The following is a 27,840-nucleotide window of genomic DNA, read 5'->3' as shown; positions in this document are numbered from 1 at the left end:
AGTTGAGGTTATGGAGGAAATTAAGGAGTGTTTCTTCACCATGAGTCCAGACCACAAAGATGTCATCTATAAACCTATACCTGGCCAGGGGAAGCAGCTGTTGGGTCTTCAGGAAAGCCTCCTCCATGCAGCCCATGAAGAGGTTGGCATAGGACGGAGCCATCCTGGTTCCCATGGCCGTTCCCCTGATTTGTTTGTAGGTCTGGCCTTCAAAAGTGAAGTAATTATGGGTGAGGATGAAGTTGGTAAGTGTGATAAGGAACGAGATTTTTGGAAGATCTTTGGGTGGGCGTTGGGAGAGGTAGTGTTCAAGGGCAGAGAGACCGTGGGTATGTGCAATGTTTGTGTAAAGGGATGTAGCATCTATGGTGACAAGAAAGGTTTCAGGTGGGAGGGGAGTGGGAATGGATTTGAGGCATTCTAGGAAGTGGTTTGTGTCTTTGATGTAGGATGGGAGTCTGCAGGCGATAGGTTGGAGGTGTTGGTCTACCAGAGCTGAGATACGTTCTGTTGGGGCCTTGAAGCCAGTCACAATTGGACGGCCAGGATGGTTCTCTTTGTGGATTTTGGGTAATAGGTAGAAGGTAGGGATACGTGGCTCAGGTGGAGTGAGTAGGTTTATGGAAGCCGTTGTGAGGCCTTCTGAGGGACCTTGCATTTTTACGATTTTCTGCAGCTCAGTCTGGATGGAGGGAATGGGATCCTGGGTAACAGCTTAGTAGTTTGAGGTGTCAGAGAGTTGACACAGTCCTTCTGCCACATACTCCACAAGGTCAAGTACCACAGTTGTGGAGCATTTATCCGCCGGGAGGATGACAATAGAGTGGTCTGTTTTCAGCTCCTTAATGGCACGGGATTCAGCTGTGGTGATGTTGGGGGTTGTCGAGATGTTCTTCAAGAAGGACTGGGAGGCAACACTGGATGTGAGGAATTCCTGAAATGTCTGCAAGGGATGGTTTTGGGGGGAGGGGAGGAGGATCCTTTTGGGAAGGCGGTCGGAACTGTTCTAGACAGGGTTCAACACTGGGTTTAGTATTTGGGGGCTGTGTTTGGGTGGTGAAGTGATATTTCCAGTTGAGGTTCTGGGTGAATGAGAGGAGATCTTTAACCAGAGTAGTGTGGTTGAATTTAGGCGTAGGGCTAAAGGTTAAGCCTTTTGATAGAACAGATGTCTCTGGAGGAGACAGGGATCTGGATGAGAGGTTTAGAACTGAATTGGGACTGGTGGTATGTGGCATTTGACTGTGGTTATAGTTGAGATTTGGTCTGTGTGGGGTATGTGCTGGGATTGGGAGATTGAGTAGGGTGGCCAGGCTAGGTTTGTTGGCTATGAGGGGGGTTTGTTGAAGGTGCTGTTGTGGTTGGTGTTAGTGAGGGATAGGGAGAGGGACCCCACTTCTTAGGTGTTGCACTAGCACTATGGATAGTTTTTTCAGGTGGTGTGTGGCATAGAACTCGAGTTTGCAGTTGGCTTCTAGGATGATGTTCCTGAGTGTGTTCTCCAAGCAGGGGTTTGAGAGGTGGAGGACTTTGAAGAGAGACAGGAGCTGTTTGGAGTGGTGGTTACATGAAGTAGTGTAGAGATTCAGGACAAGTTGGGTAAGGGCTAAGGATTGAAGGTTCTGGAAGTCCAGGAGAGAATGGTGGAAGGAGGGATTGCACCCAGAGATGGGAACTTTTAAGGTAAGTCATTTAGGGGTAATTCCAAAGGTTAAGCAGGACCAGAGGAAAAGTATGTGGGATTGCACTTCGGCTAGGGTGAAAGCATGTTTCCGGAATGAATGTAAATAATGTGGTATAGGATTAGGGTACATAGTGGGTAACTGGTGGGTAGGGAAATTAAATAACTGAAGTTAAAATAGTAATAATGAGAAGGAATAAAACAAGGAGGGAAAGACGAGAAAGAAAATAAAATCTGTTGGTAATGTTCAATACCAAAGGAAGACCACTAAATAAGAAAAGTACGGATAAAGATTGACCAGACAAAGCACGTATGTCCATGCCGTCCAGCATAATTCTAGGGACCTAGGGACCTGCTACAACGTACGTGCCATTTGGCTTCTCCCACCCAACACCAGTCCCTCGGAACTGCGGAGACGGGAACTTGCACTCCAACACATCCTTTCATCCCGCCATCCCCCTGGACTGAATCTACGTTACCCAACCTCACTCCCATTTACTCTTCAGTCTTCTTCTTTTTCCCTCTCCTCTTTAGCCATTCACGCATCTTTTCATCCTACTTTTCTCAAAGTATTTGTATGGAGTGTAGCGATGTATGGATGTGAATTGTGGACAATAAATAGTTTAGGCAGGAAGAGAGTTGAAGCTTTCGAAATGTGGTGCTACAGAAGAATTTTGAAGTTTGAAGAATATGGGTAGATCATGTAGCTAATGAAGATGTACTGAACAGAATTTGGAATTTGTGGCAAAACTCCTCCTATGTATCAGATTGACTGATGACATTTTCATTATCTGAACTCACCTCCATAGCCTTGAAATGAGGGCTATCCTATCCACTTCACCCAAAGTAGTGTTCTGCCACTCACCCAACCTACAGAATATCCTTGTCCACCCCTATTTCAATAGTGCTCCCAATCCTGCACCCCATGGATCATTCCCTTAAGGTCAACCCATGTATATGAGCTGTTCCATACATAAACCCGCAATCTCCTAGCACCGTCCAGTCACAGGCATTTTCTACTCAATAAAATGCAGGGTCATGTATGAAAAGCAGCCATGTTATGTATCAGTCATGCTACAATTAGTGCACAGCAATTTTATGTGGGATTGACAAATAACAAACTGTCTACTCACATGAATGGCCAGTACTAAACTGTAGTAAACAACAAACTAGACCAACCAGTTTCAGAACAAGCTGTGCACCACAGAATAATGACTTCAACAGCTGCTTTCACTATGTGAGCCATTTAGATATACCTTTGCAGCACTAGTTTCTCTGAATTACACTGATGGGAATTGCCCTCCCCAGCATATCCTGCACTCTTGCAATCCCCCTGGCAGTAATTCTCCGCTAATTTGTCACCCACTGCTGCACCTTTCCTGCTCTCTCTCTTCTGTTCAGACCACTCCTTTCCCATCCAGATCATGTACTGCCCTCCCCTCCCCCTCAGGCAGGCTTCCCCCACTCCTCTCTCCCTGCCCCACCCCTTCCCCCATCTTTGCCACCTCTCTCCCTTTTTCTCACCCCCTTTCAGACGCCATCTTCATCCTTACCTTTCTCTCTTCCCCCTATATATCTTACATGGTCTACCCTGTGAACTCCTTTCATCTTGTTGTGCAGGCACTGAGACATCTGTCAAAACACTTGGTTCACACTATCCCGCTACCCCATTCTTGGCTTGTGTGTCCTTCCCTACCTCCTTACCACCTCCAACTGCACATGTAACTGCTCTCAATAATCAATAGTCACTCTCACTATAGCTGCAAGAGTTTGTGTTTCAGTGACCATATTGTGTGTGCAAATGCATGTACTTTTGCTAGAGAAAGAGCAAGAGCTCGAAAGCTAGTGTGAATACTGTTTTCTGTTGTGTGTTTCTTTGTGCCAACATAGTCTGTGTATCTGTAGGTGAGTAGTTGGCTTTCCCTCATTTTACATAATGAAAAATTATGATTCTTTATAAAATGAAATTTTGTGCATGCATGTTCCAATTCAGTCATTTCAATAGCTTAAATCTGTGAAAACAAAAATGTAGTCACACAATGCAAATTTTTCATAAAATACAGTGTATCTTTTAATGGAGGTTACTAGAAAGTATTGTCAAATGCTGCAGTTACATATTCAAAATGTGGATATTTAGCACATTATCAACCTCTGGCGAGACAATTCTCTGTATTAAAGAATAAAACTGAAGCATTAGAAACACTGTAATTAAAGGAAACTAAAATAATTTATATATTACTGAAATTTCTCTATCTTAAAACGGAATGTTAAAATTAAACATTTCATAAAATTTATTACAGTAAAGTTTGTATTTAACAAAAATGTGTACTTAAAATTTGTTATTCATTAGGTAGTTTCATATTCCATGGATTATTATACAATTTATTGTAATAATCTGGTATCAGTTACTGTATATTCAAATAACACATCCATATATAAATATGGCTGCCATGGCAACCAATTACAAGTGCCTTAAAGTGGTGAATTAGTAGTTCTTATTACCATCTTTTACATGTTACAAAAACAGAAATTCTTCTGTGGTATAGGAGATGTCAAGGAGAAACTTTTCAGTTTGTTTTCAAATTTAACTTTGCTGTTTCTCACACGTTTTATATCACTGGGTAAGTAATTAAAATTTTTGTTGGGATCATGCGCACCCCTTTTAGTGCTCAAGACAAACCTAATGTGGAATAATTACGGTCATTTTTTCTGCTACAGTAATTATGTACATCATTGTTTATTTTGCATTGTAGTGGGTTGTTTCCAACAAAGCTGTTTTTTAAAACTTTTCTTTGGACATTATAGAATGAAAATGCCCTAAATATATTAACATTCTGCTTTATCTTTCCTCAAGATCTGCACTGATTCAAAAGTGCACATTTGGGTGAACTAAGTTATTTTAGGAGTTCCAAAATCCCCCCCCCCCCCCCCAATTTAAATTCTTATCAATGTCGATACCAAAAAATTTTAAAGTTACCACCCTAGTTATTATTCCCTCATTACATGTTATATTTATTGTTGGTGTACTACACCTGGATGTGTGGAACTGAATATCTTGTGACTTTTTGAAACTGACAGTGTGACCATTTGCAGAAAACCACATCAAAATAGTTTTAAGAATATTGTTTACATTTTTGTCTGTTGCTGTTAAGTTCGGACCAATTACAATACTATTCCGTCATCTCCAAAAAGAATAGATTCTGCTTATTTTATATTAGACTGAAGGCTGTTTACATATATGAGAAACAATAGTGAACCTAATATTGAGCCTTGAGGAACCCCTGATGTGATTTCTTCCTAAACAGAAGAATCTCCCCTATTTATACTGGTTGAATTATTTAGTACAATTTTATCTTTATTCTTCTGATTAGACATGATATTATCCTTCAAATCCACAAAACCTCCGTGTATCTACAAGAATACTGTGATCCACACAGTCAGTCAGATCAGCCACACAGTACACCAACTGGTGCTATTTTGTTATTTAATGCTTGTAAAATGTTGTGAGTGAACAGGTAAATGGCATTTTCAGTTGAGAAACTCTTCTGAAATCCAAACTGTGTTTTACTGAAGACACTATTTTCATTCGGGTGGGATATTATTCTACAACAAATCACTTCTTTAAAATTTTGGAAAATGGTTGTCAGTAGTAAAACACGCTGGTAATTATTGACATTCCTCCTATTTCTTTTCTTATGGAGTGTTTTAACAATGACATATTTCAATCTCACTGAGAAAATGCTATGAGTTAGTGATGTGTTACTTATTTCAGAAAAGACAGTGCTTATTATATGGAAATAAGTCTTTACTACTCTGTCGAAAACATCATCAAATGCAGATACGCTTTTATTTTTGAGAGAATATATACTTCCTAATTGCAGACGGAGAAGCTGGTGAGGCATTCATATAACTTAATGTCATGAGAGCTGCTTTTCTAACATGCTACTATGATTTGCTCTTGAAATGGTTGTCCCTGTATTTTCTATTACATTTAAGAACTGATTATTAGAAATACTTGCTACATGTGTCTGATCATTTACAGCCCTTCTATTTAAATCAATAGTTATATTATCCCATTGCATGGCCTGTTGTTCTGTGTCTTCTTCCATTACATTCCATACAGATTGAAGTGTGAAGTCAGAATTACTAATCTCTGACATAATGTGCACATTCTTAGATTTTTAATAACTTTTCTAAAAATTCTATGTAGTGTGAAATTCCTGCAGGAACTTTACTTGTTCTTGCCAACAGACACATTTCCCTTTTCCTTTCACATGATACTTTATTTCCTCTAGTGCTCTATGGTTTTTAGGTGGTTGACCAATGGTCTTTATGATTAGCTTATGAGGAAAGCTATTTTCAAATAAAGATATGAATTTATCGTAGAGTAGATAAAATTTTATGTCAGCACTTGTAAATGATTCTTAAAAAGTATTTCCTGAAGCCATTAATTCTTCTCATTAATTTCCAGTGAGGAGTATCTTACCATAAGGCACTATCTTATTTATCCTAACTGCTTGAGCACCATGATCAGAGAAAGCAATTGTTACTGGAAACACAGATATTATCTTACTTTGAACTTCATCAATGAAAACTTTGTCAAATAGAGTCCTTCTGTCTTGATCCATCTGTGTTGGAAAATTAATTACTGGGATCGAATTGCAGGATCTAAATATGGTTTCCAGATATTTTTTTCTATCAGAATCCTTAACAAAATCTACAATTAAATCGCCACAGACTAATAACTGCTTGTTGCTGTTTGACAGATATCATAACATCCACATGAAGATCTATATTTAGTTACAATTAAAAGAGAACTATTTTTCACTTATGCAGAATATGCTGTCACACATACAACTTTATAAATGGACATTTCTTCATTGTAATAAAAGATAAATTAAAACTGTTGTTTGCTTATACTTCCAAATAAGAGCCAGTGCAAGATCACGAAAGGAGGAAGTTAGTGTTTGTAGTGAGTTGAAGTTGGTTGTTATGGAGGTTGTTGGTTGGTCAGGATGGTGAAGCAGTGGAGACAGTTGTGAATAATTGAAATAATTAATTAATTAGGCTGTCAAAATTTATGTAAACAGTGACCTGCCTATAAGTTGTATGCAAAATACTAAAAATCTATGACTTTGCCCAATGATATGAAATAACTATTACCAACAATTGCTGAGAAAATTGTTTCTTTGTGTTAAGTATTAAGAAAAACTCTAGCAAAATGTAAATATAATTAAGAGTAAAGGAGACCACACACCAAATAGCAGAGGTCAATGAGTTGTCAAGAGGCACACACAAAAGAGGAAGATAAGTTTTCTAGCTTCCAGTACAAATCCTTTAGCTAGCGACTCAGATAGAGGTAACAGGTGTGTAAGATATGAATGCAAGAGGGAGGAGTGGCAAGTACACCGGCTAGACCTGTGATACAAGGTTACAGTCTGAGCTGGTGAGGTGCGGCACACAATGAAGGTGGCGTGGAGGTGTGGATTCGGATGGGTAACAGGACATAGGGAGTGGGGAGTGTGTTCATTAGAGATAGTGGAGACAGAGGGACAGTGGAGGCAGATGCCACGAGGAGTATGGGATCTGTTGCAAGGATAACTCCTATCTATGTAGTTCAGAGAAGCTTATGCTGGAGGAAATAATCCAGAGTGCACAATTGTGAAGCAGCCATTGAACTCTAATGTGCTATTTTCAGTGGCATGTTGTGACACAGAATGGTGAACTTTGTTCTTGATCACAGTTTGGTGGTGATCAGCTGGTTGGTAGTCATGCCCACATATAATGCTGTGCAGTGACTGTGAAACAGCTGGTATTGACATGCCTGCTTTCACAGGCATCCCTCTCTCTGAAGGCATAGGATAAGACTGGGAGAGGACTGGAGTAGGATGTGCTGGTTGAGCGGATCGGGCAGGTCTCGCACATGGGTCTTGCACTAGGATAGGATCCCTGTGGCAAGGGGCTGGGAGGGGGTGTGGCATAGTGATGGACCAGGAGGTTATGTAGGTTGGGTGGGTGACAAAGTAAAACTTTAACAGGGATCCCTATTTTGAGAATAACTATATCTTCACCCACAACTACTTTTCCTTTGAAAGGGAGGGACAGAAACAAAACTGCAGCCCAGCCACAGCACTCGCATGGCACCCTTCTATGCCAAACTGTTAATGGTCCATCTAGAGGATACTTTCCGAACCTCCCGAAACCCCAAATCCATTATCTGGTTTACATTCACTGATAATATCTTCAAAATGCCCTATCCTCATTTCCCCACAATCTCAACACCTCCTCTCCCATTCCCTTCACATGGCCCTCCTTAACCCAATCCTTCTTAACTCCTGGAGTTGGCCTCCATCTCTCTGATGGCTTCATTCACCCTCTATACATATTACACCCAGTAAACACTAACAGTTCCTATATTGTGACAGCTGTCACCCTTCAAAACCAAAAAATTAAGGCCTTCACAGACAGACAGTAGTCTACCCCGTGCCCCCCCCCCCCCCCCCCCAACCCATTCTGCAAACAGATTTCCTATATCATATCCTCACAAGCCCTCACCCTCTTATCACCTACAACAAGAAGCTTGAAAGGAGTGCAACCTCTTGTCACCCAGTATCACTACAGACTGGAGCAGCTAAACCATATCCTTTGTCAGAGCTTTGATTATTTATCATCATGACCAGAAATGAGAGACACTCTACCCAAGATTTTCCCAACCACTCCTAAAGTGATATCCCATTGTCCACCCAATTTACACAACATTGTAGTAGTTGGTGTTGGAGCTGCTCCTTTTTTAGATTGAAGTCAGCTGATAGGTACACCTGCTTAAAGGAAGCCCCTCTAACTAAGGGATCACCTTCAGAGGGTGTCATATTTCCAAGTAGAGAAGGAATTGGCATATTTCATCAAATTATAAGAGATATTAGAGATGAAGTTAGTGAACTGCTTATAGATGTTGACTCTGAAATTATTGGTATGTTGGAGCACCACTTAAATAATTTGACAATTCAGAGGCTTCCTTTACCAGGACACAGATTAGCTGGCTGTTTTTCAAGGAGTTCCTTGCGGGGTTTAGATTCACTGATAATATCTTCAAGATGCCCTATCCTCATTTCCCCACAATCTCAACACCTCCTCTCCCATTCCCTTCACATGGCCCTCCTTAACCCAACCCTTCTTAACTCCTGGAGTTGGCCTCCATCTCTCTGATGGCTTCATTCACCCCTCTATACATATTACACCCAGTTAACGTGCCTCAGCAATGCCTCTGCGACGTGGTTACCGTCGTCGCTGGCGGCTCAGTGTACCTGTGTATCGCAGTTTGAAGGCGATTGATATTGATTTGGCTGGGCAGTTTAATAAACAGCAATTGATTGGAGGTCCAAATGATTTTTAATGGACTACATCTGAAGTTTACCTGTGATGTACAAGCAGTGTTTGGAGGTAGTACCTGCTTGACACTTGCTGTTGTATGGGGCAATCACGCAGATTATGGTGGCCTTGAAGCATTTCCAGATGCTAACATTTTGGCTTGGAAGACATGGAGTATAGCTGAGACTACAGGACTCTTGGCTAAACAGCCTTATGGTACTCTTGTTCCAAGCATGCCATTTGTTTTGACTACGAGAAGGAAGAAGACGTTAAATGTTAAGGGGGTGACTATGTACATAAAAAACAGTATTCCATTTGAGTCCATAGATGTATCACGGCACTGCATTGAATAGATATTTGAATGTTGTGCAGGAGCAGTTGAATTTAGTGAAACTAAACTTCTAATTGTTGTTGTTTATAGGTCCCCATCTCTGACTTCAGAGCATTTCTGCTCAAGCTAGAGAGGGCTCTTGATTCACTTTGCAGGAAGTACCAGAAATTAGTTATATATGATCACTTAAATATAAATTTTGTATATGAGGGTGCAAGAAAAAGGATCTTCGTAGATCTCCTAAATTCATATGATCTGATGCAGACTGTGTTTTTTCTAACAAGGGTGCAGGGGAATAGTAGCACAGCCATAGACAATATTTTTATTCATTCTTCAGTACTAGATTGGCATTATGTTAGTAAAAGGGTGAATGGCCTTTCCGACCATGATGCACAAATTTTAACACTAAAAGGCTTTTGTACGCAAACAAATGTCACATATAATTACAAACTACGCAGGAAAGTTAATCCAACAGCAATAGAGAGTTTTTTAAACCTTGTCAAGGAACAAGAGTGGCAAGATGTTTATAGTGCAAGTAACATAGATGATAAATATAATGCTTCCCTCAACACATTTCTCATGCTCTTTGAGAGTTGCTTTCCATTACAATGTTCTAAACGGGGTACTAGCATATAGGCAGCCCAGGTGGCTGACTAGTGGGGTAAGGATATCATGTAGAACAATGCAGGAATTATATCAAAATGTTAAAAGTAGTTACAATCAAGGTGCAGTAGCCCATTACAAACAGTATTGTAAGGTGCTCAAAAATGTTATTAGGAAGGCAAAGAGTATGTGGTATACAAATAGAACAGCTTAATCACAGGACAGAATTAAAATAATAAGGTCAGCTCGGAAGGAAGTGCATGGTCAGCAGCATAAGGTCGTGATATAAAGTCAGTTCGTAGTAAAAATATTTCTGTTACTGATAAATCAGATATATGTACAATATTTAACAAACATTTTCTGAGCATTGCTGGTGAATTAAATGAAAATTTAGTTTCTACAGGGAATCATATAACTTTCCTGGCAAATGCCTTTCCGAGATTGATGTCTGAAATACTCCTCTGTCATACAGACAAGGGGGAGATTGAGTCAATAATTAAATCACTGAAGACTAAGGACTCTCATGGTTATGACTGAGTGCCTAGCAGAATATTAAAGTACTGTGCCGCACATGTTAGCCCTGTATTTAGCCATATTTGTAATTTTTCCTTTAAGAATGGTCAGTTTCCTGAACGATTAAAGTACTCGGTAGTAAAGCCAGTTTATAAAAATGGAGAAAGGGATAATGTAGATAATTTTAGACCTATTTCTATGCCATCAGTGTTTGCTAAAGTTATGCTATCAAACATACAGTTAGGCTTTGAAGTCGTTTAGCAACTGAAAACGCTATGTTCTCTTTTCTCTGTGAGGTACTGGATGGGTTAAAAAAAAAAGGTTTCGAACGTTAGGCATATTTTTTGATTTAACTAAGGTGTTTGATTGTGTTGATCACAAAATATTGCTCTAGAAGTTGGACAATTACAGAATACGGGGAGCAGCTCACACATGATTCACCTCTTACCTTAGTAACGGACAGCAAAAGGTCATTATTCACAATGTTGAGAATGGCTGTGATGTGGGGGTCTGTGGGGTAGAGTCAAGTGGGTGGTGCCACAGAGATCAGTGTTGGGGCCACTCCTGTTCCTTATTTACAAAAATGATGTGCCCTCTAGTATTATGAGTAACTCTAAAATATTTCTGTTTTCTGATGACACTAGCTTGGTAGGAAAGGATGATGTGTGCAACATTGGCTTAGTTACAAATGGTGCAATTCGTGAACTAGGTTCATGGCTCGTAGAAAATAAACTAATGCTAAATCACAATTAGACTCGGTTTTTACAGTTTCTAACACATAATTCAACACAACCTAACTTTTAATTTCACAGAATGGGCATATGATAAGTGAAACTGAACAGTTCAAATTTCTAGGTGTTCAGATAGATGGTAAACTGTCATGGAAAGCCCACATTCAGGATCTTGTTCAAAGATTTAATGCTGCCATTTTTACTATTCAAACAGTATCTGGAGTGAGTGATCATTCAACATGAAAATTAGTCTACTTTGTTTATTTTCATTGGCTTATGTTGTATGGTATTATATTTTGGGATAACTCTTCCCATTCTAAAAGGATACTTTTGGCTCAGAAATGGGCGGTTCAGGCAATAAGTTCACGAATCTCTTGTTGACCCCTATTCAAGAGTCTGGTTATTTTGGCTTCTCAATACATATATTTCTTACTGTCATTTCTTGTAAACAATATTAGCTTATTCCCAAGAATAATCAGTTAATATTCAGCAGAAATCAAACTTGCATTTGGATTGAACTTCATTAACTCTTGTGCAGAAAGGTGTGCAGTAGCCGCAGCCATTTTCAATAAGCTACTACTCGAATTCAAAAATCTTAGCAGTAATCCATGTGCTTCTATACCGAAACTGAAGAGTTTCCTCGCGGGTCACTCCTCCTATTCTGTCGAGGAGTTCCTTGAAAAATTAAGCTGATTCTTGTTGTATTCTAGTTTGTGTTTCCTTAAACTTATGGACTGACTTTTTTGGGTTCATAAACATTTTATTTTTATATGTTATTACTTTTATGTTGTAATTTCACGTAATGATACGTTCCATGACCTTGGGAGATTTGCTCCTTAATTTGGTCCTATGGAACTTAGGGCGTAAATAAAATAAATAAACCCCTACGCTACTCCCACTCCCGACCCCTCGACACAGGAGCCCTATCCCAGTGGAAGACCCAGGTGAAAGACCTGCCCAATCCACACACTCAGCACATCTTACTCTAGCCCTATCATCAGCTTATCCTATCCCATCGGAGGCAGGAACACCTGTGAAAGTAGCCATGTCGTATACCAGCCATGCTACTATCGTTGTTGTTGTGGTCTTCAGTCCTGAGACTGGTTTGATGCAGATCTCTATGCTACTCTATCCTGTGCAAACTCCTTCATCTCCCAGTACCTACTGCAACCTACATCCTTCTGAATCTGTTTAGTGTATTCATCTCTTGGTCTCCCTCTACGATTTTTACCCTCCACACTGCCCACCAATACTAAACTGGTGATCCCTTGATGCCTCAGAATATGTCCTACCAACCGATCCCTTCTTCTAGTCAAGTTGTGCCACAAACTTCTCTTCTCCCCAATCCTATTCAATACTTCCTCATTAGTTATGTGATCTACCCATCTAATCTTCAGCATTCTTCTGTAGCACCACATTTCGAAAGCTTCTATTCTCTTCTTGTCCAAACTATTTATCGTCCATGTTTCACTTCCATACATGGCTACACTCCATACAAATACTTTCAGAAACGACTTCCTGACACTTAAATCTATACTCAATGTTAACAAATTTCTCTTATTCAGAAAATTCTTTCCTTGCCATTGCCAATCTACATTTTATATCCTCTCTACTTCGACCATCATCAGTTATTTTGCTCCCCAAATAGCAAAACTCCTTTACTACTTTAAGTGCCTCATTTCCTAATCTAATTCCCTCAGCATCACCCGACTTAATTCGACTACATTCCATTATCCTCGTTTTGCTTTTGTTGATGCTCATCTTATATCCTCCTTTCAAGATCCTGTCCATTCCATTAAACTGCTCTTCCAAGTCCTTTGCTGTCTCTGACAGAATTACAATGTCATCGGCAAACCTCAAAGTTTTTATTTCTTCTCCATGGATTTTAATACCTACTCCGAATTTTTCTTTTGTTTCCTTCACTGCTTGCTCAATATACAGATTGAATAACATCTGGGAGAGCTACAACCCTGTCTCACTCCCTTCCCAACCACTGCTTCCCTTTGATGTCCCTCGACTCTTATAACTGCCATCTGGTTTCTATACAAACTGTAAATAGCTTTTCGCCCCTGCCACCTTCAGAATTTGAAAGAGAGTATTCCAGTCAACATTGTCAAAAGCTTTCTCTAAGTCTACAAATGCTAGAAACGTAGGTTTGCCTTTCCTTAATCTAGCTTCTAAGATAAGTCGTAGGGTCAGTATTGCCTCACGTGTTCCCATATTTCTACGGAAACCAAACTGATCTTCCCCAAGGTCGGCTCCTACTAGTTTTTCCATTCGTCTGTAAAGAATTTGCGTTAGTATTTTGCAGCCGTGACTTATTAAACTGATAGTTCGGTAATTTTCGCATCTGTCAACACTTGCTTTCTTTGGAATTGGAATTATTATATTCTTCTTGAAGTCTGAGGGTATTTCACCTGTCTCATACATCTTGCTCACCAGATGGTAGAAGACCCAGGTGCAAGACCTGCCCAATCCACACACTCAGCACATCTTACTCTACCCCTATCATCAGCTTATCCTATCCCATCAGAGGCAGGAACACCTGTGAAAGTAGCCATGTCATATACCAGCCATGCTACTATCACTGCACAGTATTTTATGCAGGCATGACCATCATTGCTATGCACCCGAATGAATGGCCCTCACTACACTGTGGCCAAAGTTGAACATTTAGTGGCAGAACACATCAATGAGCAGAACACAGTGGAGTTCAATGCCTGCTTCACAACATATGTAATCTGAGTCCTGTCCTCCAACACAAGGTATTCTAATCTACAAGGATGGAAGTTATCCTTGCAACAGGTACTTTTTCCCCCATAATCATCCTCATCTCAACATCAGCTAACCTACTGTTCCCACAGCCTTCACCCAACAGCTTTCCCTCCCTCCCTCCTGTCAGTCCCCACCCCCCCCACCCCCCACCCCCACCCCCTAATTCACGTCAAGCTAGCAAATTTTTCTTGCTTTTTTGTGTGTGTCTCCCAACAATTCAACATCTCTGCCATTGGGTAATTGATTCCCTTAAGTTAGGTTCTTAATACACAATATTTCCTGCCCTTGAATAACTTTAAATATAGTGCAACAAACTCTATCCCTTTGAGTAAACTGCAATTAGGGCTAAATTTTATATCTATTATTGTCAATATTGAGAATGAGAGCATTATACTTGCAGTAACCATTTTCCATGAACACAAGCCTCATATGCAGCAATTCAGACTGTAGACCAAGTTGGCCACAGTGTGCCAAACTTCGTGCTGGCTCTATGTGAGGGCCGAGGCTCAGCCTGTCATGGCTTTGTTCATTCCTTCTCAGAAGTATCGGGTACAGCGCAAGATTTCACTTAGTATGAAGTGTGGCACAACTCTCTTCGGTTCAGCAGAATTGTGGTGTTAGTCCTGTTTACCCTTCACTATTTGTTCATGTTATGAAGGATGTTCACAGGTCCAGTGGACGTTTGCACAGAAAGAGGCAGTCTCGCGATCTGTCATCACAAGCCTTTAGAAATTATCAGGAATGACAGAAGAGAGGGGTGAGAAATCTCAATATATATATTATGCAGTTGCATAAGCAACAGGGACTGCAAATTAGCCATAAAATGATATTACAATACTATGCAGACACAATTTGAAGATTTAACTGACAGTGAAGCAGCAAATAATTACAACTATTGACAGACTGTGTGACGAATCAAGCTGGGATAATTTTAATTGCCCTCTTGTTTTGTGATCTGCCTCCTTAAAATTCATTTTTTCATTTTGATTTAACTAACATTAACATACATGAGTATAATCTGTATTTTCATAAAAGAGAAAGGTTGGCCCTTAGTTTTAAAGAATATAAAACCAGATCTAATTTTGTGCTTAGTTTTATGTATGTAACTGATTTTCTAATTTATCTTGACTATTACCAGTTAGTATCTTTCATTATACGGTGAAATCAGTAATTGTTTCATAACATAAATTCTATTGTTGACGTATAAACAAGTGTAAATTCTGTAATAATTATAAACATTTTGAAGACAAAGTACTAGTAATTTTAAAGTATCTATTTAGTTCTATTCAAAAACATGTTAGCAAAACCAGCCCTTCACTAATTCCAAAATAATTAACAGTTTTGTCAAAAGTATTGTTTGTGTAACTATATTTATTAATTTCATGATTTAAACAAATAACCCTCGTAGTAGAAGAAACTGCTAAAAATAGCCAATTTTTCAATGTATTCAGTTAATTTCGTGAATTAAGTTTTAACCGTAATTTCTGTAAATTTAACTTTAAACAATGTGTAGTTTCAGCACCTATTATTGTGATGATATATAAGGGTCCGATTTTTGGTCAGGAGAGGGTCAGTCCATGGCTGAATTTCAGACGAGGAACCTGTGGTGGTTAGAACAACAACAATGATTGACTTAACAGTGAAATAAGTGTTACACCAATAGGCCCTGTGTAAAAACAATGACAGTGACTGTTTCCATACGTACCTGATTATTCTTCAAGAACTGTGAAACTATGTGGTTAGGTTTTACTGCTCGTAGATGTTCAATGAGAAACTACTGTGGCAGTATGCGGAGTTTCACCTGGAAACTATTAATGAGGCCTATGGAGTTTAAACAACAGTGCACTGATGTGAATTTTAAAGTGCACTGGCCATACACATATAACTGTGTATCATTGGGGGGGGGGGGGGGGGGGTGAAACACAACTGGGCACCTGTCAGCTACATTATTTAAAGTAGTCAGTGTCAGAATCCACAACCCATTTTTCAGCCAGTGCAGCAACGCAATACATCAACACCGAGGACAATCAACAAACGAAGAAAATAAAAAGCAGGTGGAACTGTCACAACTGGATTCACTTTTCTGTACATCAAGATGCAATTTGTGCTCAATTTGTACGGATGGAGCATGTGAAGAAATTGTTGGTACGAATACTAAAACTTCTGAAGTCACAAGCATTATTCCACTGTCAGCTGCAACAGTTTTTAATGGAATTGAACGAAGAGAATAGAGACTTCATATATTACTGCAAAGTATGTTACTTAAATGAAGGAACATAGTTAGAACAAGTTTTTGATTTAAAAATTGCTATTGTTGAATTTATAAAGGGAAAAGGAGAGCAGAAACAAAAATTAGAACATCTGGAATGAATTTCAGACTTGATATTTTTAAGTGGACTTGACAGCACACTGCCAACAGTAAGACACTGCAAGGTGAGAAAAAACTTATTTCTAGTTTGATGGGGATGCATTTACAAAGAAATCCACATTGTAGAAGGTAAAAACTCTGGCCAATACATTACAGTTCCCTAAACTCACTTGTGTTAAAGAAAGCATGAGGTTTGAAGAATTCATTGTGGCCACGAAAGAATTAAAAGTATAGTTTTCTAAATGGTTTGAGAACATTGCCAATTTTGCATCTGTTTTTTTTATCTGTTTTCAAGTCTGTTTTTTATCTGTTTTGCAGTTAGAAGTGCCCCTGTGCATGTGCAGATGTAACTGATTGATATGCAATGTAATTCCCATTTTAAACACACATTCTTTTATGTTAAAACTGTGCAGGACACCTCCATTGCCTTCCCCAGATAGAGTTTCCACGTCTCCATAATGAGATTGTAAAATCACTATAAAATTTCAATCAATGTGTGTGTGTGTGTGTGTGTGTGTGTGTGTGTGTGTGTGTGTGGTTGTACCAGATAATAATTATATTATGTCTTCAACATGCCAAAATAACTAAACAATAGCGAAAATTTGTTTTGTTTGCAATCTTTGTGGTTGAGAATAGGGAAATATGAAACCAAGTTGTATGCAGTGAGAGAACACTGCCATTTAAAGGTAGCACATCTGCATTTTCCCCCTTCCACCTCCTCACACCCAGACAGTTTTCCATGGTGACAGAGGAAATGTGCAGATGTGCCGAACGCTACAGCACTCATGCGATGACGGGGCTCTCGAGGTGAATTCTCAATCAACTCTGCTGTAGATGGTCGTCATCTGAAATCACTTTAGTTGTGTACCAATACATTCGAGTCTGCTTTTTTGTGTACAGGATGGAGAAATCTATTTTCAGTCACAAACTGGTTGGTGTAGGCCAGTTTCCTAAACGCTACATGACCAAGGTGGCCATCTGCCTTCTGCTCAACTAACATATCGAACCTTGACATCCTTCTCCATTTTGATGGTTTGGTCACTCAGTGTATAGGGGACTAACCTATACTGGCCACTACCTGAATACAAACAGTTTTCACCATACTGTGCAGAGAAAAAGCAACCTCGGACACATTGCCACACATAGCTACGATGATTCTGATTATCGTTGTCTACAGTCTGAACTTCAGAATTTGATTCTCATGTTCAGGAAAAATAGCTACAGCAAGATAGACACAACTGTCTGGTGTCAACAATGACGAATGCTAAGTAACTAGTGAGGTTAAGCTGGCAGCATACTTTTTATTCTGTGACATGACAACCAGTACAACAGGTTGCATGCTCCACATATATGGATATTACAGCTGTTCTGACATGCCCCCAAGATCTGAGATATGCAATGCCCTATTAAGGGCGACTTAAGTCATCAAGCGATAGATGTATGTGGTGTCCTCTGTGAATGTGGCAGAATGTACAGAGGCCTCATAACTCAAACTAACGCTACGTGTTGCACTGATCAAATGCACCACTTTAGACAAAAGAGCTCCAGAAGTCTTCCACAGCTGAATATTGCCTAGGGAACATACATAAACACAATTTGAACAGATGAGGGCCTTGGCTCATTTGCTTTCATAAGAGAATCTCTTTATAAAGATGTAACCTGATATTAAATTGAATTGCAATAATTTTAACCAGGATAATGTGTACATATTAAATGAGATCGCGGGTGGTGTTTAGACACTGATAGGAAACAAACATGGATGCTTATCAACAATGTAAGGAAAAGTTAGATTGCTACTTACCATAAAGACAACACATTAATTTGCAGCATCTTTCAACCACAACCTTTGTCAGAAAACACACACACACACACACACACACACACACACACACACACACACACACACAGAGAGAGAGAGAGAGAGAGAGAGAGAGAGAGAGAGAGAGAGAGAGAGAGCGAGAGAGAGAGAGAGAGAGAGAGAGATGTATACAATTTCTGATGATCGAGCTCACACACACAAGGCTGTCATCTCCAGCAGCTTGGATCAGAATGCCAGTGTTGCTTAATAGTGTCTGACTGCAATCTGTCATCCTTATCCGAAGTAGCAATCCATCTTTCCTTACATTGCTGATATTCCACTCTGGAGTTTCCATAGTTTTAAAGGTGGATGCATGACACTTTCAAGAGACGTGGGAGTGACAGGTCCCAATGTAGCACTAGCTCCTCATACCATCTGACATTACTCGTTCCCACAGCACAGCTGCCAAAAGCTGCCTAGCTCGCATTCCCAGATTTGTATCATTTTGGCCCAATGGGAGACAGCTGCAAAAAGTTTGAGTATTTTATTCAACATGATACAGCTTGAAAACCATGAATATTTTATTCACATTATTGCTAACTGACCTCATAACAATATATAAAATAAAGGAAAGGCAAACACTAACTTACAGGTAGCTTATTTGTGGCCCACTGAAACATGTAGAGTAAAACACACATATCCACGCAGACAACCAAATGCACATGCCTGTGGCCATGGTGAAATTTCATGATAAGCTACACAGTGCCATAGTTTAATTGACAAATGAAGCTGTGACCTGAGAAGAACCTTTCAAAAGCTTCGAAGATGATAAACCATATGCATTGACTACTGTACATTACCTCCTATACTGTTGCATGCGTGTCATATCTTCCTGAGAATTCCAACTGTAAGATGACTGATCAATTGATTTTTTTATTATTTATACAAACAAATAAAAACTACAAAGTCATGGGCACAGAGTCAACAAAAAAGGAAAAAGGAAAAACTACCCTCCTCTAGCCAGGAGTTGACAATGACCATACTGCCACATCAGTTAGACCGCCGGCATTGGTAGCTGTGGGATAGAGAGCATATTTGACACAAAGTGTTCTGAATGGTGCCAACATGTGATCAGTCAGTTAACTTTTCATGTGCTGCCATTCACCAACAATCACTGCCACCAGAAATGAAGGAGACTAAACATCTCCAATATCTGATGTTGCCCTGGCTGAATGAGAAGTTTTGATTAGCCTTGAAAATTTTGGAACACCTGCACAACCACTACATAAATGTGGATAAATGCTGCTCCTTGTTGAATTCCAGCCACTCTATGTCCAGTCTTTATTGCTATCCATCTATCATGAATGTGTACACTGTAAATTATGTGTTAACTGTGTCTCGCAGTCTTAAATCTTCTTGGTAATAGTTTTATACAGAATCATGGATACATTTTTAAATGGACATAAGTCAGCACTAGATGACAGTGAAGCATAAAAAGTGCAAGAATACTTAAATTTTCAGTTTACCAGAATTGAAGTAAATGAAGGAGAAAGACCCCTGTACATCATCTGCTCAAAAATTTTGAAAGCAGAGAGTGGGAAACCTATTAAACTTAAATGACGCTTGGAAAAACTTCACAATGAGTACCCTGACAAACCCCAAATAATCATTGAATTGAAATCAAAACCATTTGGAAGGCTTTATTTATTTATTAAGGAAAAAACAGCTTTGTCTGTAATTAAAGTGCTTTATTTGCCTCTTACAATATTTCATATAAAATAGCCAAATAGCCAAAAAGTCTCACGTCAATGGTAAAAAGCCTGTTTTGTCAGCTGCAATCAAGACTGTAGAAACTATGTTTGGAGAAAACTTCACTAAACAACAGTAGTCCATACCTCTACTAAATGGTACTGTTGTCCATATATGATATAGCTGAAGATGTACAGCTTCAGCTCTTCAGGACGTTGCATAACAAACTGTTTTCAATTCAGCTCGATGAATCGGCAGACAGCAATAAATCAAACAATAGAAAATCCAGGATGGAATGTAACAATGTTATGAGCAGGAAAATTGCTACTCACCATATAGCGGAGATGCTGAGTCGCAGATAGGCAAAACAAAAAGAGTCTTTTTGTTGTGCCTATCTGCAACTCAGCGTCCCTGCTATATGGTGAGTAACAACTTTCCTTCTCATAATATTGTCAGATAGCACTAAAGATGCTTATTGCCTTTGTCAGATTTTGTGATGGTATGTCAGCTGTACACGAACTACTTTTCTGTAAACCAATGGAACTGAAAGCAAAATCACATCATTCACTATCTTCAATGATTTTCTAAACTAGGCAAACACAGAGTGGAAAAATTGCATCAGGACAGGTACCAATGTAGCACATTCAATGTATGGAAGATTCCACAGTATACAAACACTTGTAAAGCAAAAATCTCTACAGTGTGTCTGGACCAGTCTGGAAACATTGCATGATTCACAAAGAAGCTCTGGGGTCCAAAGAAGTGAGCTCTAGTCTGAATACTTTGCTGACAGTTGCAGCTGTAGTACATGATATAAATACGAAAGCCCTAAAATCAAGATTTTTTTTTCTGCACTTTGTACAGACATGGGTGAAATACATTGAGCATTATTATTTTATTGTGATGCAAGATGGTTATCATGTGGGAAATTTTTTCTATGTCTTTACAAATTATGAAATGAAATCACCGCGTTTCTAGAACAGGAAAACTGATCGGAAGCCAAGAAGTTTTGAGACAGTTTATTTGTGATGAAACTGAGCTACTTGGTAAACATATCTGAGGAAATAAGTACCTTGAATCATCAACGTCAAGTAGCAAACACACATATTTGTAGAAAATTAGAATTGTGGAGCAGAAATTTAAACCAACAAAAAAAAAAAAAAAAAGAAAGAAAAAATCTGAAAATGTCTGCCAATAAAAACTGTTATTGTAGCCATTGAAAAATCATTTAAACATGGTGGGAAAAAAATTAAAACGTATTTTCTTGCTGATGAGAAATTGGTAGCAAGTTACAAGTAGGTTATGAATCCATTTCAAACTACTCCCGAAGATATCTCAACTGTTAAAAAAGAAACATTCATAGACTTTATGGGAAGTGACGAAATCGGAAGATAGTTTTGTAATAAATTGTATTTGAATTTTGGACACAGATGGATGATGAGTTTTCTGCACTGAAAACACAAGCACTTTGTATAAATTACCATTTGAACATCCTACCTTGGCAAAACGGGATTTTATGCATGAGTTGCTTTGAAGACAAAATATAGATCTCAATTAACATAAAAAACAAACTCAAGACTGTCTATTTCTAATATTAAAACCTCCTCTGCAAATTTTTGTTCTGCAAGGCAGACCCAAGTGAGTCACCAATAACTACTAAAGTTGTTTTTTAATTTAGTTCTGAAACGTTGATTATTAAATGATTTGTGCAGTACTGATGAAGTTTTATGTCTAAGTGCATTACATCAGTGTAAACGTAAATTGTAATATTTCATTGTGTCAAAAAGTATTTTGCTTTGCTTTCCTTTCAGAAAATCAATCAACATTTTAATTCTTTTTTCCAACAAGCTTGTGCCCCACTCTAGTGTTATTGCAGCCCCTACAGAGGCATGTCCTACAGGTTGAGGCAGGCTGCTTCACATGTATATATGTATGTATGTATGTACAGACTATTTTGAAGCAAATAATGTTGAGACATGAAATAACATGTCCAAGTTTTCCCCTGCTACTCTTTCTAACAATAATTGCACTTACAAGTATGGGCTGTGTTTGACTTCAGTTAAGTATAACGAAATGGGTAGATTGCCCACCATAAAGATAACACATTGAATTATAGTAGACACGCACAATGAAAAGACTGTTACACATTTGGGTTTTGGCCAAAGTCTTCTTCAGAAAAGAAAACACACACACACACACACACACACACACACACACATTCACACACACAAGCATACCTCACGCACATATGATTGCCACCTCCTGCAGATCAGACTGGAATGCAACTCTCATGTAGAACGGAAGAATCAAAGTATCAATCTGGAGGGGACAAGAAAGGAATAGCAGGATACAGCTCTGGGGAGAGAAGAACACTGTCTGGGAAACAGTGCAGGGACTAGACTGCCAACAGGCATAGCAGCAGGCTACTGTAGGGAAGGGAGGAGTGGGGCGAGGGGGACGGGAGGGGGGGAGGGGCAAAAACGGACAGAGGAAGTGGAAACTGTTGGGTGGAGGGTGTGAGGACAGTAAGTTACTGTATGTTGAGACTGGACTAATTTCGGAAATGGAGCATGTGTTGTGAGGACAACTCCCATCTGTACAGTTCAGAAAAGCTGGTGGTGGAGGGGAGGATCCAGGTGTCCCAGGTAGTGAAGCAGCCATTGAAATCACGCTAGTCATGTTCAGTTGCATGTTGTGGTTGTGCCACAGGGTGGTCTACTTTGCTCTCAGTCACTGTTTGGCAGCGGCCATTCATCCTGGTGGACAGTTGGTTGGCAATATTACAAATATAAAAAGCTATGCAGTGATTGCAGCAGAGCTGGTAAATGACATGGCTGCTTTCACAGGTAGCCTGGCTTCTTATGGGGTAGGCTAAGCCTGTGACAGGATGAGAATAGGAACTGCTAGGTGGGTGGCCTGGGCAGGTCTTGCACCTAGGTCTTTGACAAGGCTATGATCCCTGTGGCAAACAGTTCTGGCTGGGAGTGGCGTAGCAATGGACTAGGATGTTGTGGAGGTTAGGTGAGTAGCGGAACACCACTTTAGGAGGGGAGGGAAGGATTATGGTTAGGAATCCATTATTTCAGGATGTGATGATACGTTATCAAAGCTCCAAAGGAGACCTGTTCCAGACCGGGGAGGTATTGGGTAACAAAGAGGGCACTCCTTTGCAGCAACTTCCTGGGCACAGTTGGAGGATTTGGGTTGTCTGGGGAAAGGGCACGGGAAATCTTTTTCCGAACTAGGTCTGGGGGACAGTGCCTGTCTCTGAAGTCCTCGGTAAGACCTTCAGCATACTGGGTGGGGGAGTTCCTGTCCCTGCAAATATGCTGTCCCCTGGAAGGGCTGACAGCTGTCAAAATGCACATACTTAATGGTGGTTGGTGGGTTTAATGTGGGCAGAGGTGTAGATGGAGCCACCAGAGAGGAGGATGTCAATGTCCAGGAAGGTGGCATGCTGAGTTGAGGAGGACCAGCTGAAGCAGATGGGACAGAAGGTGTTGAGGTTTAAAGGAATGAGGGAGGAGGACTAAGTGAAGTGGACGGGAGAGAAGATGTTGAAGTCTCTTGGACCTTAGTGCAGATCTAGAAGATATCATTAATGAACCTGAACCAAGTTAGGAGTTTGGGATTTTGGGAGGCTAGGAAGGTATCCTCTAGATTGCCCAAAAACAGGTTGGCATAGAAGGCTGCACTGCGAGTGCCCATGGCTGCGCTGCGGATCCGTTTATACACCTTCCCTTCAAAGGAGAAGTAGATGTGTGTTAAGATATACTTGGCAAGTTAGTAGTGCTCTCTGCATTCCGTGCTGAGCACTGTTTTGTTATGGCTGTGCTGCTCACCAAATGCCACTATCTGTGCTGAGACATGGCATTCCGGATGCTATGAAATACTTATCACTCAATTTTAAGAGAACTACTCACTGAAAAAAAAAAATGGTTTTAGCACACATTACAGTCTGATATCTTTGCTCGATAAATGACTGAATTTCTTTTCATTATTCATCACAGTTGATGCATCAACAGTGCACAAAATTTTAAAGAGCCTGAAGCCAGTATAGAGAATGATGACAATTAAAAAAAAAAAAAAAACTGTTTTCAGCTAAAATTTCTGTTCCCCACTCTACTTCATTTATTATACTTGTCACCTGTGCCCTTTTCATCTGTGCTAGTGAAGAGCTTCACTTTCATATTACACAACCACAAACATGTCTTACACCGTCATTTTAGTTACAGATCATTATCTAATAATGCTACTAAAAAGGTTTTACTAGCAAGAGGTAAATGACAAAAATAGTTGGCAGAAATGCTAGCCTTAGATAAAAAGGAATCATTCAGTCATTGACCAACAGGGAACGAAGGGTTGGAAGAAATGAGACTACTCAGGAGCTACATTTAGATGGAAGGCGGTCAATATGTCAAAGATTTGAATAGAGAGACTGAAAATGAAAGAAAGGGCAAGGCAAATCTGAGCAGTAACTGAAAAATTAAAAGATGGAGCAAATAGTGGAAAGACAGCAGTGAAGATAGAGCAAATAGTGGAGAGGCAGCAGCGACGTTTGAAAAGACAAGAGAAGCTACGAAAATAACAAATACTCATTTCGCAATAGGCATCTACAAGCTATGTGATAATCTAGGTGCAATGTTGCCATACCTGCAATACTCTTTACATGTGTCAGAAAATTGGGTACAAACTTCAGTGGCCCACGGGTAACTATCTGTTGAGCTGTCGACACTGTCGTCTGGTTCACAAGTGGCTGGGACCTTGGCTTTGAGCAATGCTGTGTTCTGTTGACACACTGAAATGACATGTCAATATGATGAGCTGTATAATTTACCTGAAAGTTGTTTCCAATAAAAGGAAGATACACTTTAATTATTACTGTATACCTATTATTCTGAGCATCTGCATAACAACAACAATAGTCCACTATTCTGCAAAGCTTATGCAAAATTTCCTGTGAAAGCATTTACTATGAGAACATGTTAACGAAGAACATTTTGATCAAGTATTCCACAAGCATTGTCAAATTGTAACTGATTTCTGTATGGTTGCTGGTCTCATCCCTGTACATCCACTGTACCAGCTGTGACATCACTGATCCTCAGTCCAATGCCATTTTATTCACTGTTCTCATCCTGCATCTGCAATGTCTACTTTAAACCTGTGATCATCAAGTTTCATGACATACTCAGCTACAAATGACTGTCATTATTCAGAAAATATAGTGTAACTGGATAGATAAAAAAATCTACTCACAAAGTGGCAGCCGGAGAAAACGTGTACAGAGGTATTGGAATTTGCAAGCTTTGGGAGCCATTGGCTCCTTCTTCTGGTGGAAACGTTGAAGGTAAATGAAGAGCGGTAAAGGAAAATGACTGACAACCTTTAGGAAATGGAGAAAGTTTGGAAAAGTCATCCAGAACCCTCAGTCAGGGGAGCCATAACTGGAGGGGATGAGAAGGAAAGGCTGATTGTTGGGGACTGTACCAGATGAGATTTGAAAACCTGCGAGCTTAAAGGTGGAAGATAGGGTAATATTCAAGGCAGAGATTACTGAGAAAACATTGCTGTAATGCCAGTTCCTACCTGCGGAGTTCTGAGGGAAGGGAAATGGTCCTACACTATGTCCTTTGTTCTCACCACACACTTGGCCTTATTTTATGTTAATGTCTTCGGTTTCAGAATTTCTTCACAGTAACTATTCCTTTCTTCCTCTTCTTCCTTTCTTCTTCTCAGTAACTATTCCCCAACAATCAATCTTTCCTTCTCATTATATCCAGTAAGTCTCACATGAACTGGGGTTCTGGGCAACTTTTCCAGATTCTCCTCATTTCCTAAACCTCACCAGTCCTTTTCCTTCACCCCTCTTCTTTCCCTTCAACCCACCTGCCAGAAGAAGCTACTTACCTTGAAATCTTGCAGATTTCAATATATTTATACGTGTTTTCTTCTGCTGCCACTTGGTGAGTATATGTTTTTATCTATCCAATTATATTATACTTCAAAAATTGATTATTTTCATTTATGCCTCAGTTCAGTGCATCATTAGATTTTTTGATCTCTATAGCTTCTTTTTTTACACTATCCCAAAAACATTTAGCTGTCTTGACGATCATCAAATGTAATTTTTTGCCCATTTTCTGAAGCACATTCAGCTTTTACTGATTTCTCTGAATATCACAGTTGCAGACTCCTCTCACGTTCAGCCTGGTGTTATTCTATCTTGTGCACAGTCTGCTTGATGTAACACTGTGCACACTCATATTGTATTTTGTAAATGACAGGAGCTCTGTGGTCTATAATATCTTTCACAGGCCACATGAATTTGCATAATTTGTCTGTAGGCCTAAAGACTCACTTGATGTTCTGTCTATTCTGGATCTTTTAATATTCCCTGTTGATTAACCACTAAATGACTGAACGGTAATAAATACTAGATTTCTACTTCTCCGTGTGCCAATGTTTCACTTGCAGATACATCGTGAAATTACTTGATATATTTGTCGGTTATTGTCGAAACTCCCACAGAAGACTCGTAGATTGTTCACTTCCTGTGACTTATTTCTGGCATCAGAGGCAGTTTCTACTTGATGAATCAAGCTCCTTAGAACAGTCCATAGCTGGATCGTGTGGTGGGGGTATTGGTTAAGAGCTTGTAGAAGTGGGTTTCTTGTACACACTTTGGCTGAGACAACCATTGGGTTTTTGGCAGATGAGGACATCAAAGAAGGACAATGAAACACCCCTGTTTTGTCCTTTATTGGGTTTTGCGTGATTACCAAAGCCGCCAAACAATTAATTATTATAATTATATGACCGTGTACTTAGTGGATGAAAGGCTATCGGTTTTTCTGCTGTGGTTTCAGGGGTATTTCAACCGAGTGCGGATGTTCTGAGACAGAATAGTTAACGATTGAAAGTTTGTCGATTATTAAAGACCATAAAGGTTGCGATGTACAAACATATGGATTTTCTACTAACACACAAATTCTGAGGCAGTTGCTACCTTCGCCTTACACGTCTAATTACAGTTATATCTTTTATTGGTTGCCGATTTTAAGTACTTCGTCACAAGCAATGATGATGGTTAACATTCACAACTATCCTCACTGCAATCCATGGCTGTTGCTGGCCGACACGGTTGACGCGAAACACGTAATTCGGCACGTATCACTTCTGGTTTCATATCACTCGCGAATTGGTATCGATGAGGGTCAACCCCACGATGGTCAAGGGGACGCACTCATTTGTCATACTCCGGTGAATTTACCATTTACTACTCACTCAACCGCCATTCTTGCCCATCTCTCCAGTACTACTGCTCACCCGACACTAGTCTCACTGACTCCTGCAGCGCTCGACAATCGACTCCTGTCTGCTATTGACCTGGGTGTCTGATACTAGCATCTATGTTCGTAGGATCACGGATCCCTTACAACAAGGCACTGTACTTTCAACATGAATTTTATGTCGTATAGATGCTACTGAGGAACTGCATGGACTCTTCGAATTTTGATGTTGGCCTGGTTGTACAGTAAAAGTGTCATCAAAATACCAGCAAAACCACCTTTGTTTCACAGAAGCTGTGTTGAAGGTGTGGTGGTTTCCTCAAAGTTTTAAATGAATAGTTTTGCTATGGTCAGATCTAACAGGCTTCCCATCACAACACTCACTTTCTGATCAAAATACTCTTTGCCATTGGTAGTAAGTGAAAATGAACAGTAAACAATATTTATCATCAAGAAAGCTAAGAGTTTCTGAGAAAACATAATAAAAGAAAATACAGAGGTCAAAATATCTAACACCACTCTCAAAGAAGGTGGTGCCATGCAAGAGAGTATAGCTTGGGACCTGACTCTTCCAAGATTAAATTGGGCACAGCAGACTGGGAGAAAAATGTTGACTACAGACTAATTAGAA

At 39.7% G+C, this 27,840-nt stretch overlaps 1 protein-coding gene across 1 annotated transcript in view; it reads right to left on the bottom strand.

Annotated features, from left to right (window-relative positions):
• The window catches only part of LOC126091983 (uncharacterized), a 288,438-nt gene that overhangs the window by 40,994 nt on the left and 219,604 nt on the right, over positions 1 to 27,840 (bottom strand). Inside the window, exon 16 of the mRNA XM_049907347.1 lies at positions 24,571 to 24,715. Coding sequence (XP_049763304.1) covers positions 24,571 to 24,715 — 145 coding nt within the window. The remainder of the gene's footprint in view (positions 1 to 24,570; positions 24,716 to 27,840) is intronic.

This window comes from Schistocerca cancellata, chromosome 7 (assembly GCF_023864275.1).
Source record: "Schistocerca cancellata isolate TAMUIC-IGC-003103 chromosome 7, iqSchCanc2.1, whole genome shotgun sequence".
Lineage (NCBI taxonomy): Eukaryota > Metazoa > Arthropoda > Insecta > Orthoptera > Acrididae > Schistocerca > Schistocerca cancellata.
This window is presented reverse-complemented; position numbering and strand designations above follow the sequence as displayed.